This window comes from Neopsephotus bourkii, unplaced genomic scaffold (genome assembly GCF_033783945.1).
Source record: "Neopsephotus bourkii isolate Nb327-2 ecotype Australia unplaced genomic scaffold, CSIRO-AGI_Nbou_v1 NB_1, whole genome shotgun sequence".
NCBI classification, from domain to species: Eukaryota; Metazoa; Chordata; class Aves; order Psittaciformes; family Psittacidae; genus Neopsephotus; species Neopsephotus bourkii.
In genome coordinates, this window is record NW_026900518.1 from 130,419 (window position 1) to 149,171 (window position 18,753).

Below are 18,753 nucleotides of genomic sequence, written 5' to 3' on the forward strand. Positions count from 1 at the left end.
CCTGTTGTACACAGTACAAACACAGACCAAGAAGTAGAATGGATGTCAAAGGCCTACTAGCCATGTGTCAAGTAAGAATGCAAGGAAGCCAAATGAATATGTATTAGTCAGCAGTGGCAAGCAGAATCCACTTCAGACAGCTGCGAAAGATGTCTGTTGAAAAATGTAAGTGGTATCTTACGTTAATGATGAAAGAGATGTGTATGGATTGGAAGGACAGAAAAGCAAAATTCACTTTAGAGAGTATATTAGATGGTTGACTGGTGTAGTGCTGAGTTCCTATCTTATGCTTACTTAAAGTATATAATGAAAAAAATATTATTGCATTGTGTATTTTGGATTTGCCTGGGTTTCAAATAGTTCTCATCCTAGCTTTAAGTCCTAGCATGGCTTCCATAAAATTATTAAGCTTGTTAAAGAAAGAGTAAGGAGATTGCCAAATTTTTATGCACACAATAAACATAACTGTCCTTGTAAAAAATGCACTTTTCATGTCAGTCACAAATAAAACTCCTGGAAAGCATGATACAAAAATTAAGCATGTGCTGTCAATCAGCCAAAGGTTATTCAAGCCAGACAGGTACCCTTCTATGACTGTTAATTGAAACTGATAATTTTGAAACTGGTAGGATTTATACAGGGTCAATGGTGATGATGGTGTTTAATGGCATCCTGTTTCTGGGAAAGGCATCTTGATCTCGTAGGTTTTAGCAAATTGTCAAATTGCATTGCTTTGATTAAACTTTGAGCTGCAAACATATTGTTCCCATGATCAAAAACATACTATTTTACAAACCAAGTCACATTTGATTCCTTTGGCATTTGCTCAAGAACAACTGTGACTGCAGAAGTTTTGAACCAGCTTCTGTTAGCTTCCTCTGATCCATTTCAGTTCTGAGAGCATGGGCTTTCTCAAACAGTTCCCTAGCTTCAGTGATGTTTGTGTTCTCACCTTTTCCTGTGAACAAATTCACAACCTATTTTCCAGAGAAAGCAGAATATTTCTTCCTGACTTCTCATTATTATAACCATGGTGGGGGAGGTCTGATCATGGACGCCATGAAGATAGGCACTATGTGCACCCAGTCATTATGCCTCTCCAGCCGCTGGGAATTTAAATTCAAAACACCTCCAGCATCTTTTCCACTCCCCTTTCTTTCATCGCTTAATGTGCAAGCCTCAAGCTATATCATCCTTTCTTTGTGTGACATTGGGCTATGTCAAACAATCTTTTTCTTCTCTAGGTAAAGGAAGAGGTTGCACAAAACATCCAAAGCAATTATTTCTCTCTGTTACACTGAGTTTCCTCAGGATGTCCCGTATTTCTCCCCAGGCCTGGAAGCACTAGTTGCCTATTTGCAAATATAATGCCATAGTTGCCTGTGGAATAACAATAGTGCAAGTCGTGACTGTCAGTTAATTTCATGTGACCCAGAGCAGGTATAAAGTTGCAGTAGTGTGTGCTCACCAGCTGTGTGAGATCAGCATAGCAATCTTTTGTCAGTGTCTTCATAGGGTTTTGCTACCTCCATCCCAGTCAGGAAAAGGTGAAGACAGGCCCTCATCATGGGTGGAGTGAAAGATTTCACTCATTAAAGAGAAGTAGCAATTTACTGATTGACATAAAACAGTGTTTAACAAAGTTTGATTGTAAATTCAATAGTGATTTAACAAGATTTGATGGCAAGACACACTTGAGTATCTACTGCGTAGAAAGCAGAGTCAGACAAAATCCTCCCATTGAGTCATGAGGTTCAGAAATGACCTCTTTGCATTCTAAACTCCTTCTCAGAATGGAGTGTGGCTGGATGCAGATCTAGTGGCAGACTTGGTTAACAGTTTATGTTTAAAGGATCATATGTGTGCAATCAATACTTTGTATCACTTAGCTAAGCTTTCAAAGTTTAGCAAGCCCTTAATTGCTTACTGAGGGTCTGTTGCAGCAAGGAATACCTCAACTTCGAGAAGTAACCTTGAGAGGTGTCCCTGTACAAGGGGAGATTCTGATGTGCAGCCATTCAGGACAGCTCAACGGGCTCTGGGTTATCCACTATTTAATGAGTAAGGTAATTGAATCACAGTTCATATTTGCATACTAACTATTGGTCTCTTCCAGCTTCAATTAATTCTGTGATTCTGTGAATTGCAGGCCTCTGACATCAGTAGGAAAGTCTGGAGATAGAGTGCCAGGTTAAAGAATATACAGAAGTCTGTGGGAACAGAAAGGATAAACTCACAAGTACTTGGGAGGCTGTCTGATGTCACTGCAAGGTCATACTTGATCATTTTTGAAAGGTGATGACACCCAAAGAAAATTCAGTGGGATTCAGCTGTGTGGTTCAGTTGATAAAACTGGAGAGAAGTGATGCCATCCAGAGGGACCATGACACACTTGAGAAGTGGCAAATGCCATCCTCATGAAGTTCAATAATGTGAAGTGCAAGGTCCTACACCTGGGTAAGGGCAATCACAGGTACAGCTACAGGTTGAGCAAAGAAGTGATTCAGAGCAGCCCTGTGGAGAAGGACTTGGGGATGTTGCTTGATGAGAACTGAAAATGGGCTGTCTTCAGTGTGTGCTTGCAGTCCAGAAAGCCAACCGTATCCTGGGCTGCATCAAAAGGAACGTGACCAGGAGGTCGAAGGAGGTGGTCCTGCCCCTTTACTCTGCTCTCGTGAGACCTCACTTGGAGTATTGTGTGCAGTTCTGGTGTCCTCAACATAAAAAGGACATGGAACTGTTTCAACAAGTCCAGAGGAGGGCCACGAGGATGATCAGGGGACTGGAGCACCTCCAGTAGGAAGACAGGTTGAGAAAGTTGGGGCTGTTCAGCCTGGAGAAGGCTGCATGGAGATCTCATAGAAGCCTTCCAGTATCTGACTCCTTGTCAGGGACCGTAGTGATAGGACAAGGGGTGACGGCTTCAAACTTAAAACAGGGGAAGTTCAGGTTAGATATAAGGAAGAAGTTCTTTACTGTGACGGTGGTGAGGCACTTGAATGGGTTGTCCAAGGAAGCTGTGAATGAATGCTCTATTCCTGGTCGTGTTCAAGGCTGTGTTGGACAGAGCCTTGGTTGACATGGTTTAGTGGAAGGAGGAAAGCAAATGTCACTCCTGTCTTCAAAAAGGGCAAGAAGGAGGACCCGGGTAACTATAGACCGGTTAGCCTCACCTCCGTTCCTGGGAAAGTGATGGAACACCTTATCCTTGGTGTCATCTTAAGGCATATCAAGGATAAGAGGGTTATGAGGGGCAGTCAACATGGCTTCACCAAGGGGAAGTCGTGCTTGACCAATCTTGTAGCCTTTTATGAGGAAATAACGCGGTGGATGGATGATGGTAGAGCGGTGGATGTGGTCTACCTCGACTTCAGCAAAGCGTTTGACACGGTCTCCCACAGCATCCTTGCGGCTAAATTGAGGAAGTGTGGTCTGGATGATCAGGTAGTGAGGTGGACTGTGAACTGGCTGAAGGAGAGAAGCCAGAGAGTTGTAGTCTATGGGGCGGAGTCTAGTTGGAGGCCTGTATCTAGTGGAGTGCCTCAAGGGTCGGTACTGGGACCAGTATTATTTAATATATTCATTAACGATTTAGATGAGGGAATTGAGTGTACTATCAGCAAGTTTGCTGATGACACTAAGCTGGGAGGGGTGGCCGACACGCCAGAAGGCTGTGCTGCCATCCAGAGGGACCTGGACAGGCTGGAGAGCTGGGCGGGGAATAACTTGATGAAATATAACAAGGGAAAGTGTAGAGTCCTGCATCTGGGCAGGAACAACCCCAGGTTCCAGTATAGGCTGGGGAACGACCTGTTAGAGAGCAGTGTAGGGGAGAGGGACCTGGGGGTCCTGGTGGACGACAGGGTGACCATGAGCCGACACTGTGCCCTTGTGGCCAAGAAGGCCAATGGCATCCTGGGGTGTATTAGAAGGGGGGTGGTTAGTAGGTCGAGAGAGGTCCTCCTTCCCCTCTACTCTGCCCTGGTGAGACCTCATCTGGAATATTGTGTCCAGTTCTGGGGCCCTCAGTTTAAAAAGGACAGGGACCTGCTGGAGAGAGTCCAGCGCAGGGCAACTAAGATGATTAAGGGAGTGGAGCATCTCCCTTATGAGGAAAGACTGAGGGAGCTGGGTCTCTACAGTTTGGAGAAGAGGAGATTGAGGGGTGACCTTATTAGTGTATATAAATATATAAAGGGGGAGTGTCACGAGGATGGAGCCAGGCTCTTCTCAGTGGCAAACAATGAAAGGACAAGGGGTAATGGATACAAATTGGAGCACAAGAGGTTCCACTTAAACCTGAGAAGAAACTTCTTCTCAGTGAGGGTGACGGAACACTGGAACAGGCTGCCCAGGGAGGTTGTGGAATCTCCTTCTTTGGAGACATTCAAGACCCGCCTGGACGCGTTCCTGTGTAACCTTATCTAGGTGTTCCTGCTCCGGCAGGGGGATTGGACTAGATGATCTTTTGAGGTCCCTTCCAATCTCTAACCTACTGTGATACTGTGATACTGTGATACTGTCCCTGCCCATGGCAGGGGGTTAGAACTAGATGATATTAAGGTCCTTTCCAACCCTAACTATTCTATGGTTCTATGCACAACCTTCATAAGGTGATTCTTCTTTGAGCAGGTGTTTGGACTAGATCACCTCCAGAGGTCCCTTCCTATCTCAGCCATTCTGTAATTGCATGCGATTCAGTAAAATATGTGCAGTACACAACCATGAGAGTTTTGAGTAAGGTGCTTATTCATTTTCAGGGAACTCAACCCCACTATGGAAGGGAGGGTGCCCTCCAGGGGCCTTGCTGACCCCACCACTCTGAGAATGCTAACAAAACCAGTTTTGCAGTAGTGAGGTATGGATGCATTTTTCCTCCTCATTTCTCTCCCAAATTTTAACCTATGCTCTCCTGACATTTTAACCTATGTCTCTCCTGACATTTTAACCTACCTTACAAATACTACTGTCAGACAACACTGCAACAAAGCAACATAGTTGTCCTGATTGTTGGCAGGAAAAGAGGTATTTTAAAAATGTGACCTCACAAAGTCACACGTCTCAGAAGCTAAGCACCTCCCACTTATTCAGCATTTTCTTTCTCCATTTTCAGGGGTTGACTCCTCTGTGTCACTGAGCCCTTTAACATCTGCTGAATCAGTGAGTCGTGTATACTTCAGCACTAACTTTGGAGATGCATGTTAAATTCTGGAAAGGTTTTCTGCTCCTGTTCCTGCCAAGAAACTCAATATATCAGGAGAAAAGACTGACGGAAGCAGCAATAAAATTCAGGATAGTTTAAAGAGAAGTGACAGGCAAATGGAAATGTCTTGCAATGGAACTGGGAACTAATTCAACTAAGTGCTGTACTTAAGCAATTTTACATAGCAGTGACATCATTAGAGTGTCTAACTTAATTATATTTATATGAATAAACTACCTGGAATATATAATTTAGGGTTAAATGCATAAGCTCTCAACAAAATTTGTGCCCAAAATTTAATTCCTTGCTATGGCAACGCTAAAAAGGAGATAGATTTCCTTAGTGCTCTAAGTTTCTCATCACTACCTGAGTACAGCATAGAAAATGAAGATGGAATAGGAAGGGAAAGGAAGATGAGGCAAGACTGCAGAAATCCTGAGCACCAGCTTTTGCAATTATAAGCTAAAAATAAAAATAAGTACCATGACATTGGTATTGCCATTTCTCTACCATCAGTCTTCAACTGCTAATACTAAAGACAGGTTTTCCATCCTATTTACTCTGTTCTGAAAAAGAAAATCCCAGTAACACAGCATAGGTCTTTAACTCACAGGGTGGGGTCAAAACAACATGAAAACAAATGCAGTTATTTTAGGCATTGATAAAAAGCAAACAAAAGTAGTAGTATTTTAATATCTTGGCATTTGCTTTCAGGTAAAGCAGCGGGGTGCTGTAGAAATAATTCCCATAACATGTTCCCCATGCTTCTTAAACAGCACTGCAAAGTATGCTGTACCTAATGCTTAGGAGTTTTATCTATGCTAGTCCTTACGTTGTTTTTACTAAACCTTTCTAAGTTCTTCTTCTTTTCTTCCTGAAGTTTCTTTCCTTATATTTCTTGTGCTATTTTCCTCATCAGCTTTAATTACTATTTTAATTAAATATTGTGTTTTCACAGGTATTCTGCTTTCTGCACAGGATCTTTTTCCTTTCAAATTTATGTCCTCTTATTTCTCCCTCTCTTTATTACTGCCTGTTGCTCTTACATATCAAGGCTAGCAAAATTGCTTACATACTTCTGTCCCATTACCCACCAGGATCTGCTCCTGCCACAATCACAGCATTTATACTTTCTTTCCACAAGACTTAATAAATGGGCTTACTCGCCTGGTGTTGAGCTAAATCCATCTGGTACCTCCCTGTACAGCACAGCAACATGTCAAGCATAAAGAAAAGGTTTAAAGGGAGTATTTTTCTTGGGTTCTTGAATACTTTGCCCAGTGCCATGTCTCTCTCCAAGTGAACTCTCTTCTAAGGATGTTCTAGGCTAAATCTTGGTATCTCTAGTCTCTTTCATACATGAGGGCAAGATACAGGGATCTGCCCTTGTGTCCTTGCCTTTAATACCTCTTGACCACGACAGAAATTATGACTGATGTAATTCTACAGCCAACAAAAATCTTCTGCTATTGGCAGTTCTGGAGGGGAACCCCATTTCTAACAGCATTGCTAATTCAGTTTTACCAGAGACATCTTCCTATAACTGTCTGGTTAAATGTGTCTGCAGTGTCTGGATATTCCGAGTATCATCACATGCCGAGTACATGGTTCATCATTTGGCCCCAGTTATTTAAATAAATTTACTTAACATTTTCAACACAAAATATTCAGTCATAACTCCATTCATAACTCATATTCATTCAGGATTTCTCATCAAGCAAAACCATTGTATCAATGCAAATAAAAGACCATAGGAGAACATACTTTTTTTCAACCACAGAGCTGTGGTTGCAAAGTTACGCCAGCTGCATACTACTGTCCAGAAGCCTTTGCTTAAAGAAACTCTCATCTTAAGAAGTGATGTGCTACATAACATTGCAATATATGAAGTTACAATAGAAAGACAAGAGGATCTTAGGCACAAACAGAACAAATCTGTCAAAGATTACATTGTCAGTAAAATAGAAATAGAGTCATGCCTAAAAGGGGAACAGGAAAAAGTCATAACTTGCAGTTCCACTATCACTTTAGAGAACTTGGGCTTGTTGGTGATAATGAGCCAGGTGTGAAAGGTCTATGCTTGTGGTATTGCTCCTGATGGTTTCAGCATTTGTCACTGTGGAACACAAAGTGTCACAAGTGGAATGCAAAGTAAGGCAAAAAGTTTTCTGGTAGAAATGAAAGCTGAGTTCTACTTTAAAACAATTTTTTGTTCCACTGTCTTAATATAACAAAGACAAATAGATCTCTCTGGGTTTACATCCTTCCTATCCATCCCATCACCCATGAAACACTTCTCACCGAATTCTCACTTACTGCATTCCTCATTTTTGGATTGAACCATTGGTAGCACTGTGTCTGGACTTTGTGACTACTCCCAATTATCACACACTAGAAGCGTGAAAATGGATCCCTGGATACCACAGTGCTTTGTACAAACTTATGCTTCTAATTCTTATGTTTGTCCAAGACATCCACCTGGAGAATTGTCCTTACCTAGGCACAGTTTTGGAGTTTGGTTCCAAGTTTTGGTTTTGAGGTTGAATTACACCCCGCAGTTCTCTCTCTCTGATCACTCATGATTCCACCATCATCTTCAAAGGATTTAGTCAACTTATATTTTCTTTAGTCAGCAGCGTATGGACAAATGTGTAAAATAAGTACAGTTTATTGCCCTATATTACTCTAAGCAAGGGTGAGAGCAAGTCATGAAGGCTTCCCATATAACCAAAAATAAAAATGGTCATGAACTTTTCCCCCTTTCTCCCCTAATAATTTTTTTTTTTTTTGCTGTGGTTTGTTTTTTTTTTCCTGGGTACTCCTTGCTAAAGGGATGTCTTCAGTGGGTGTGTCCAGAAGTTGTGAAAGCACATGTATTTGTACATGCTATCTGATCTTGCCACAACAGAATCCCTCTGAATTTGAGGATCAATGTTTCACATGTTTACAGAAGACCAGTAAGTCTTGCCTGCTCTTGTGGGAATACAGGGCCATGGCCTCCTTGCTGGATGGACCGACACCCCTTCTGCTGGATGTGCCTCTCCAGCCTGTACAAAGGCCACCTCAGGCAGCGCTGGCCTGGATGTCATCACTGCCAAATCTCTTGACATAACTGATTCTGCAGTGCATATAATAAATACAACATGCAAGGGACTGCTGCCATTCAGTACTCATGCTTTGTTGTTAGGATGGTCCTCCACAATGCAATCAGGTTTATTTGTGCTTCCTGGTGTTATTGATAAAGATTATACTGGTGTTATAAAAATAAAGTTATGGGCACCAAGTCCTCCTTGTTATGTTCCAAAAGTGCAACAGCTAGCTCAGTTGGTGCCTTTGCTGGATTTATTAGAAAGTATTGAGGGTGAGCAAGAAAATAAAGGAGCCAATGGGTTTAGTAGTACAGGAAAACCATTATGCTCTATGTAGCTGGATGCTATGCCCATAGCTTTGCAATCAATTAAAATTATTGTTAGACACAGCTGATTTGTGAACACTACCCCAGGCATCCTACACAGAACTGAGATCTCCCTACCAGCACTACAAAAGAAACAAAATCCAGCAGCCTACAGCATACAACACATCTTTTCATCTCTGCCTAGATGGTTAAGCTCTCCACTAATGCTAAATAAACACTGAATAAGCACAGATGTTTTCAGTTCATCTTCGAAGTTCCTATAAATGGCAAACATCTGTCGAATAATCAGGTGCTTAGAACGTAAGAATGTAAAATTAAGTTTGTATCATGCAGTCCATATATGTGTTGTCTTCATAAACACTAAATTTTTGTAACATTTTCATAATCATTATTTATATTACTACAATTATGGAACTGGTAAATCCACATATTCTACTAATTTTCCTAGAATTAAACATTGGAAAATTTTTTCATTTCATTTTCTTGGTGGGATTCCAGTATGAAGGAGACCAGAGGAAGGGATGAAGTAACATTCTTAACACTTTAACTTACAATGACAGGTAAAGGGAAACAACTGGAAGCAGGACTGGAAACTCCTTTACCAAAAATACTCTAGTTCAGCACTTTTATATGGCAGTGACATTATAAAACCATAACAGAAACATCATGCTAACTCAAAAAGTTTCAAATACTCTAGTAATATATTCTACAAATTGGAAGACCCAAAGAAAAGAAAAACAGCAAGGAGAGAGTGAGTCGTGAAAAGCCAAATCATTAATCAAGTGAATAAATGCTGACAGAAGAAAATGTAAAGAAAATTATTTTAAGAAATGAAAACATTAAATATGGGCTGATTTAACTTCATATGTTACTTACAGACTTATGACAGAGTATGACCTTCAGTGATATTCAGTTATTGTGAATAGACTTTTGTCAAGTATCTCACTGTGCTGCAGTTTGGGACCATAATCACCACTTCTACACTCACATCATGGTTGACTTTTGTACGTATCTGCAATAAACATGTTTTGTTTTCTTCTTGTCTGATTCTCTTTTGAAAACAGAGAAGAAACACAAAACATTCCTCCAGTCAGTGGCTCTTAGTTGGTATTTTTTTAAAAAATTTTAACAGATTTCAATTTGCAGGAAAATCAGATGCAGTAAGCTAGCATTTCTTTTTGGAGCAAAATCTGCGTGGCAAACTATGTCTGAACTAATCAGTCTAACTACTTCTTAAAAGACCAAAATAAGTTTAAATTGCTTATTTACTCTATTTAAACAAAGTGGTTGTTAACTCATGCCCCTTGGAAGCCTCCACAGTTCTTCAGGATCCGCAGTACACTCCCATGGGCAATTTTACCAGCATTACAATTTTTTGAAGGCTTTTGAGGCACTGCTAAGCACACACTGGTACAAAGGCTTCGGAAAATACTTTTTTGTACATCCTTCTGTTCTTCAGTGACAGCAGAAGATGCCTTTCTATGTACTGCTTTTTGGGAAGACTCTTTGGCACCTTTTTCCCCATATGTTCCATGATATGGTAGGACTCTGAAGTATGTGGTCCAAGCACCCTAGCCCCATTGAGAGGAAGAACTCAGCAAAATGAGTCTGCAAACTGAGCTCAGCAAACTGAAACTGCAATTTTGCTCTCTTCTTCACAATGCCCCTTGAGAGGAAACAGAAAAGCTGTGGGACCAGACTCCCTTACCACTCAAGGACAAGGAGACACAGGATCTGAACAGGATACCTTGACACCTCAACCCAATGAAACCTCAGTATGACATCCTCTTCTCACTCCTCCCAACCACTAATTAAAATGGCCCTTTCGCTTCCCCAGCACAGCTGGTTTCAGCAAGTGTAGCTCTTCTGCGCTGGTTTGCACTGCCTGTTCGCAGCTTCAAGAAGTATCTGGCAGTACTGGTGGCAGCAAGGAGGTGACTTGGTGGAAGGTGCCAACTGCCACAGCTGAGTCTCATGCCTCCCCCTGGCCTTCTACCTTTCTCCAGCTTGAGAACCAGTACCTTGGTGGAGAGTATACTCAGCATGTCTCAAGAAGCCCAACCTGATGTTTTTCCTTCATCCAGAAGATACAAATACTCTGTTAAATTAAATGAATGGAAAAAGATACCAGGATGGGGGTGGTGAGGGGATTTTTGAGGTTTCTGTGTGAGGATTGCTGAGATTTTTTTTTAAAGAAAGGCAGTGTCAGCAAAGCTGAAGTTCATAACCTACTTCCCAGCAATGAAACTATGGAACCCATCCCCAGGCTAAGTTAGGGAAAAATTGGTCAATGTGTTCTATTGTGAATTAATTAGTTACGCATTTACAAAGGGACATCATACACAGAAACTTCATTTTACAATCAAGACATGATTCAGACTAGACAAAAGCAAACAGGTGATTAGCACAGACATTCCCATCTTAAACTATACATACGAAACATTAACACTTTTGTGCTTTTTTTTTTTTCTTTTAATATTATCTCCTTAGAAGGCATATTATTCCTTAAACAAACTAACACAAGTTCTCAAGTTACTTCAGGATAGTTATTTCAAAAGACAATGCAATATTTCATAATAAACATTTATAATCAGGTTTTTAACAAAGTAATTCATCATATAAACAAATGAATCAGTCAGACACTAAATAAATATTTGTACTGGTAAATACTAGCGTTTTGCTTATATCATGTAGGACCTGATCCTGCAAGCCCTCTGCATACATCTTTATCCCCACTGAATGACTGATGCAATTTCTTGTTCTAATCTACTATTTTACTTTGAGCTGAGCAAATATGTTCTGGCCACTAAGTTAGGTAATTGAGATAAGCACTGGAATACATCCCAGCAGACAACGATTTCCTTAGATGTCTTTATAAATAATCTTTTTTTTCATGTTTATGAAATCATCACAAACATTTATCAACAGGCATTCAGGTTTTGATATTTAAAATAATCTGATTTGCACCAGTTAGTCAAGATTGATTAAATGAATTGTGTGTATGTTCCTTGGTCTTGGCTCTCTTGACTGAAGAAAGCTAGACCTTTGCACCCAATTTAAAGAGCGGTTTCCTATAATTATTTCATAGCTAATACCGAACTTTACTTTCTCCAGATATTTGAGCTAACAATACTGGGTTAGGAATGCAAGAGCCTCAGGGACAATAACAATCCAAGCTTCTCCTTGGGGAGGGCAAACAAGCATGAGTTACCTTTTATCTGTTGTCTTCTGGAACACTTACTACCTTCTCCAAGACAATGGGGATGGCCTTTTTACAGAATACAAAAAGCTGTGGCCAGACTTTCAATTCTGAGTTCACTCATTTACAGGGACGCCTTTTACCTTGCAGGGCAAATCCAGAACAGAAAACTACAGACGGGACATTAACTGACCTACACAACCTCTTCGTGCCTTAGGAAATTTACCAGGATACCTTCACACAGGTAGATATATCAGTGAATTCCAATCTCTTAGATGTTTCTTGAAAAGAAACACAGAAGGAATCAGTTACAACTGAAGAACTTACAAACTCGAATTCATTAATTGTTTACTTTTCCTTGCCCAGCCACCTCTATTTGAAATATAGTTTAAAATCAAGGGTACTGAGGCTATTAGATGTACTTGCTGTATTTAGTTTGGCTGAATTCTGATGGTTTCTTGGACACCTTTAAGCTCTTACCACACTATAACATAAAAAGTGCCAGAAACATGGCAAAAATAATGACAGTTGCAAAAAAAAAAAAAAAAGCTGCCTGAACTGAAAAGAGGAACATACTTTGAAATTACTCTCTTTATGTATCTATATATGTAGGGATACACATACGCACACACACACATTTTCACATATATACCCCTATATAAATGCTTATATAAAATATGGAAAATGATTTTTTTATTTCTTCTGTTGGTATCATTTTAAAGGCTTTACTCCATGCATCCACAATATGACAACTTCAGGCTGTCCAGGGAGATAAATCTTAACACAGTCTTACAACCTCACTAATATAAATATATTGGGAAGGAACTTTGACCAGCAATAGTAAATTTTGCAACTTAAATAATTATTCTACCATTACTTTAACAACAGATTGCTACTGAGTACCAATATTCATTAAAAACATAATAATAATAATAATAATAATAATAATAATAATAATAAAAAGATACAGCTTTAACTTCTAACACTCTATATCAAGTGCAGCTTTTTGAAGGGAATGTAAAAGAAAATTATGTATTAGAACGTCATTCTAAAAAGAGAAACAGCAACTTATGTGTTTCCAAAAAAGTATACTGTATGCCTGCACTTTATCATGACCATGTTGTCATAGTTTCTTCTTGCCTGCAAATGAAGGACGTAGGTTCACAAAACTTCTAAAGTATGTATGAGCATTTCATTAAGTCCTGTTCCTCATGAAAATAAAGTTCATTTATACTTAGCGTGAACAATAATGAGGAGTTTATTATTATAATAAGACATTTAAGGACCTTGGTAGCCAGTACCAGTTGCACTCACAAGTAGCTCCTCAGCTTTTCTTTCTTTTTTTTTTTTGTTTAAAAATAAAGGTACAATCATAGTTATTAATTTACTTTAAAAATTCTAAAGATGAAGAAAAGGAGTGTTTATACATGAGTCCTCATATAAATTATAAAACTCAAGTTTATCTTATTGAGTTCCATCCCCAGAAGAAGCATAAAGCACTTTTGTGGTACGTTCACCGGTAAATATTTTTATCACATCAAATCTGTAAAATGCAACAAAGATGATACTGCATCTCAAGAATATTCTTCTGATGCAGTATCTTGTGATGGATGTGTTCATATGATTTCTGTGACTTGACTGAATTTCAAATAAAGAAAACATGAAGGAGTTCACCTCACCAGTTCAGTAGGTATAAGAAACAGTGAACAGCAGACTCATCCTGTTTGAGGTCAATAGTCTTTGGAAGACAACGATAAGGGAGTTTAAAACTACAACACCAATCAAATAATAATAACAATAATGAGGTAAACTCCCCTAAAAAGGCCAAATAGGCTAGGATGTCAGGAGAGAGTCTGATTATACCTGACACCTAAATGTTTCTGTAGCCAGAGCTCAGCAAGATGCATGGTAGAGGCAAAAGTACTTGCTTTGGACCCTAAGCACATTTTATATTGTTTTGGCTCTAAACTGGGGTCACACTGAACTGGATGAAAAATATGGACGACTCCTACTTCTTGACTTCTGAAAGCCTTCAAACCAGATGTTATCACTTTAGTAAAGAGGTCTACATCCTCAAGTCCCCAGCCTTGAATTGAGGTATCAAATCCACCAGCAGTAAGTAGATCACTTTTGTAAATACAGGTAATTCCAAATCCATACTCTCTCCAAAATCCACTTCTTTTTGTGAAAACAAAACTACTGTCAGCTGGAGGGTTGCCTCCATATATTATTTTTGGATCATATTGGCTAAAGATGATAGGGTAGTAAACCTGTTCTCCCTGAATAGTGTTATCTCTGCATCGCTGGAGGAAGTCTGGTGTGAATACCAGATCAACATCACAGAACAGCAGTAAAGTGCCATTGTCAAATCGAGCTGAGGCCATTTCGAGACCTAAACCTCTAGAAAACTTTCCTGCCATTGGAATCAGGGTCATATCCGCCTTAGGATACTTCATGCTGTATTCTTTCATTAGCTCTATGTGTTTGCTGGAGTCTTGGCCTGACTCAGAACTGAAAAGAATTATTGCCAACTTCACATTCTCCCTGGGAATAAGACATGTCTTCTCAAAGTTATCCATAAATCTTGAGAAGATGTCAAATCTTCCTGTGAGAGGTACAAGAATATGTATTTTCTTGTCACTGCGCCCTCCAACATTTTTGGTGCCTTGGAATGATGAGGAAAAAATCTTCAAAGAATTTGAAAGAAAAGCAAAAGATTGAGTGTCAGTGTTGGTATTCTCCAGCAGGCTTACATCCAACTCCTCTGCTTCTTTGAAGAAAGGTTTGCTAAACAATTGCTGAAGATAAGCATGGCGTCGCACTGGAACAGTAACTTTTCTTCCTTTGTGCCTTTTGTACAAAAGCAGTAAATCCAGGATGTATTCCACTCCACGCAGAGGATTAATCCTGCGGTAGCCATACTGTATTTCTTTGAAATCAATGAGCCTTCCTCTAGTCCTAGAGTTCTCATTTATCATTTCCATGACTTGCATCACGGTGTCATCCAGCGCAGCCCTCAGCGCACTGCTAAGGCTCTGACGGGGTGGCTGGTTCTCTACCACTGCATAAAGAAACTTTCCTGTTAAGAACTCCCAGTCGATGACTTCATTCCTTTCACGTGGCTGGAAATGATTAAAAGATGGCATCGCCCCCAGTTGCTGATCTTCCTTATTTACTTCACTGTTACTGAGCTTGCTCATCAGGGCACTTTCTCTATGGAGCTGGATGGTCCGATAGCGCAGTTCAGAAATTTTGCGACTCAGTATGTAATTGTGCAGCCTGTATTGGTAGGCTGGTCTTTTGTTTGGATGAAGTGTTATGGCTGTGTGAATCTTGCTGTTGTGAAGATCTTGAATGTAACCCTTGCGATTGTGTTCATAGTTCTCATGGAATAACTGCTGCATCTAAATAGAGAGAAGGAGAGAAAGAAGATACTATGTGAAAGTGCTTTTATTCATAAAAGGACCTACACTGGCACTATTCATAATTATCAGTTCTTACAGATCATGGTTATTTTAAGCACAGAACTTCAAAGTACTCAGTAGGAATTATTTACATTGTTTTGGGCTCGGTTTCAGTACTGTCCACAGTAAGCAAATGCTGTTCTCTTGACTACAGAAAAGGGAAGATATCTTGCCTTTATCTTTACTTCTTCTAACTGCAAACCCAAAGGTCTATAGGTAATATTTTTTACTTCCTATGTGCAGGCTGAATGCTGCTATGCATGAAACACTAAGTCTTCACCTGCATCTAAGCTCTTACATCTTTAAGGCATCTGTAGCACAGAACCTTACTGAAAAGTTAGCAACATTGGTAATGTTTTTTAAAAGAAACTTGGATTTATGTCCGTGGAACACAAAGTTGGTTTCATATCCTACAGACACACACACATATTAAATATTAATTAATATTAATATATTACTGTTAAAAAAACTGAATGGCCTTCATTTCAACAGAAATATTCTTCTTTTCCCATGTGGACAAATAATTCAGTCACTGAAATACAAAAAGTGAAATATGTGTATTGGCAGGTATACATTTAGTAGAGTATGCCATTTAAGCTATAGATCATACTAGTATAACACCCTCAGTAATTTGCAATGTATTTCTGTGGCAAGAGAAGACATTCTACTTCTGTCAAATTAGCAACTGTAGTGTCTTCTAAATAGTGAATCATATTTTGAGATAGGTATTGAACTTTGTCTTTTATACATTGGGGAAATCAAGAGAGGTGAGGTCTGATAATACAATGTCTTAAAACATTCAGCTCAGGAACAAGAAGGTTTGGACTATTTCTTTGCCATCACATCAAACAGGAACCAACACTATCGGTACTGAGTTAGCTTTTATTCACCAGTGGCAAAATTGAAATATGGCTTCCTTGAGGCAAGAGATGGACACTGGCAGGACAGGCAGTTTACAGATTAGGGACTAAAGTAGAGAAAAAGTGCCTAGGAAAGGGCTGGATGAGGAAATTTACTCTTTGGAAGAATAATTTTTGTTCCTTCCCATATAATTTAGATTTTGAATAATGAAAAAAGATCAGCTGATCAGGTGAGGTTTCTATCTCTCCAGTTACAAGTAGCACTCCCTTCCTGGTCACTTTTACTTAAAGCTGTCTACTGTGCACTTTGCAAGAAGATGGTGCTTTTGTATTATCCACTTTTTCTGGAAAAAAGTTGAATCCATGATTTTCATGTTTAGAATTTCACATTAAAATTTCTTATAGCAAAATAAAGAGAAAGAAAATATATAATGCTGGAAACAAAAGAAAGAGGGGGAGGCTGTTCAGCTGCTGAATGGTACCAGTATTCTTTCCCACAAACCCGGACACTTCACACTTTCCTAAGTCCTGTAATCATAAAGAATCACTTGAGTTTTTCTTCATCCACAATGAAGAATTGTATTTGAGTATAACTGAAATAAACATTATCAGATTGTGATAGTTTTGGCTGGGGTAGACTTCATTTTCTTCATAGTAGCTAATATGGAAATATGTTTTGGATTTGTACTGAAAACAGTGTTGATGACCCAGGAATGCTTTAGTTACTGCTAGGCAATGCTTACACAGAGTCTAGGCCTTTTCTGCTTCTCACACCACCCCACCAGTGAGCAGGTCTGATCCTAACCGACCAAAGGGATGTTCTATACCATACGATGCCATGCTTAGCATGTAAAGTTGGGGGAACAAGAAGGAAGGGGGAACATCTGGAGTGATGGTGCTTGTTTTCTCAGATAACCATTATGCATGACATAGCCCTGCCTTCCTGGAGATGGTTGAACACCTGCCTGACAACACGAATGAATTCCTTGTTTTGCTGTACTTGCGCACACAAATTTTAGTTTACCTATTAACCTGTCTTTATCTCAACCTGTGAGTTTTCCTACTTTTACCTTTATGATTCTCTCCCCCATCCACCAGAGAGAGTAAGAGAGTGGCTGTGTGGGGCTTAGTTGCCACCTGGACGTAAACCACAATGCACATTTAACTTACAGTACCTGAATTTTTACAGTAAATTTATATAATGTATTTTATCTAAAAAGATTTTTAACAGATGACAAACTACCACTGCGTGATGTTTTAAACCCAGGTGGTACTCAGTACCATGGAAGCATCTACTTGCTCACTCCCTGCATCCCCGCTTCTCCCTCCTAGGTAGAACAGGGAGAAGAATCAAAAGAAAGTAAACCCCAGGGTTTTAATAACTAACGTACAATATACTAATAATAATGATAAGGGAAATAACAAGGGGGAGAATATAAAACCAAAATGGAAAATGAAAAAAGAAACCCAAACCAAAACAAAAAAACAAACAATAAACACAAGTGATGCACAATACAACTGCCCACCACCTGCTGCCTGATACCAGCCTGACCTGAGCAGTGACTGGTTCCTCCTGTGTAACCCCACCCAGTTTATAGACTGGGTATGACAAGATGTGGTATGGAATACCCCTTTGGCGAGTTTGGGTCAGGTGTCCTGTCTCTGCTTCCTCCTGACTTGTGCCCCTCCTCACTGGCAGAACATGAGACCCTGAAAAGTCCTTGATCGGGGTAAGCACTACTGAGCAACAACTAAAACGTCGGTCTGTTACCAGCATTGTTCTCAGACTAAAATCAAAGCACAGCACTGCACTAGGGAAGGAAAAAGGAATAACTATTACAGCTGAAATCAGGACACACTGTAAACTAAATGCTGCTCTCTTATTGTGGAAATTCTTCAGTAACCCTTGACTTACAAGCTCAGCTTCACAGCAGATTAATTAGCAGCACTCATTTAACAGTAATATTCTATTAACATACATACTACATTTTTATTACATTCCAATTTCAGATGCCTCAGTTTATTAGATATGCTCCACTGAAATCATAGCAAGAGGTACTCCATTATACTAATGATTTAGCGTTTGATAACCAACAACAGATTAAAACAGCAATGAAAAAAAAAATTGAATCAACTCGGTAATACAATATTATCACACATACACAAACCCGCACTAATCCATTTTAAATGATGTTACTGAATACTTCTAATAGATTTCAATACAGAGAAAGCAGTTCAGAACAAATACTACACTGACATGATAAACTAATCCTGAATGATAAAAATGTCTTTTTGCAACTCAGATTATTAAAATCTAGATTAAAGCAGTTCAATGTGATCCTAACTTTGAAATTTCTAAACAAGGTGATCATGCTTAGGAGGCAAAGGGCAAGATCATTAAGTTTCTTGGAGAATGGATATGTGCAATGGCATGAACTGGTCAATGCATTCATAAGTAATCTGGAAAAGGAGGTGATTTGGAAGGTGGCAAGATTTAACAAATATAAATTAGAATTATTCAGTCTGTAAAAGTCCTCACTTTTTTTTTGAATGGCAAGTTAATAAACTGGCAGATTAAATTCTACATAGATAAATGCAAAGCACATGTTATC

General features: G+C 39.4%; 1 protein-coding gene across 1 annotated transcript; it reads right to left on the reverse strand.

Moving 5' to 3' along the window:
- Positions 1-13,146: 13,146 nt before the first annotated feature.
- On the reverse strand, positions 13,147-15,394 carry LOC133213726 (chondroitin sulfate synthase 3-like). Its single transcript, XM_061360213.1, has one exon. The coding sequence runs from the start codon at positions 15,219-15,221 to the stop codon at positions 13,659-13,661; it is 1,563 nt and encodes a 520-aa protein (XP_061216197.1). The 5' UTR covers positions 15,222-15,394; the 3' UTR covers positions 13,147-13,658.
- Positions 15,395-18,753: the final 3,359 nt, after the last annotated feature.

Bases quoted from the DNA above. Each gene is read 5' to 3' on its own strand.
- LOC133213726 (XM_061360213.1), bottom strand. From the start codon at position 15,221: ATGCAGCAGTTATTCCATGAGAACTATGAACACAATCGCAAGGGTTAC.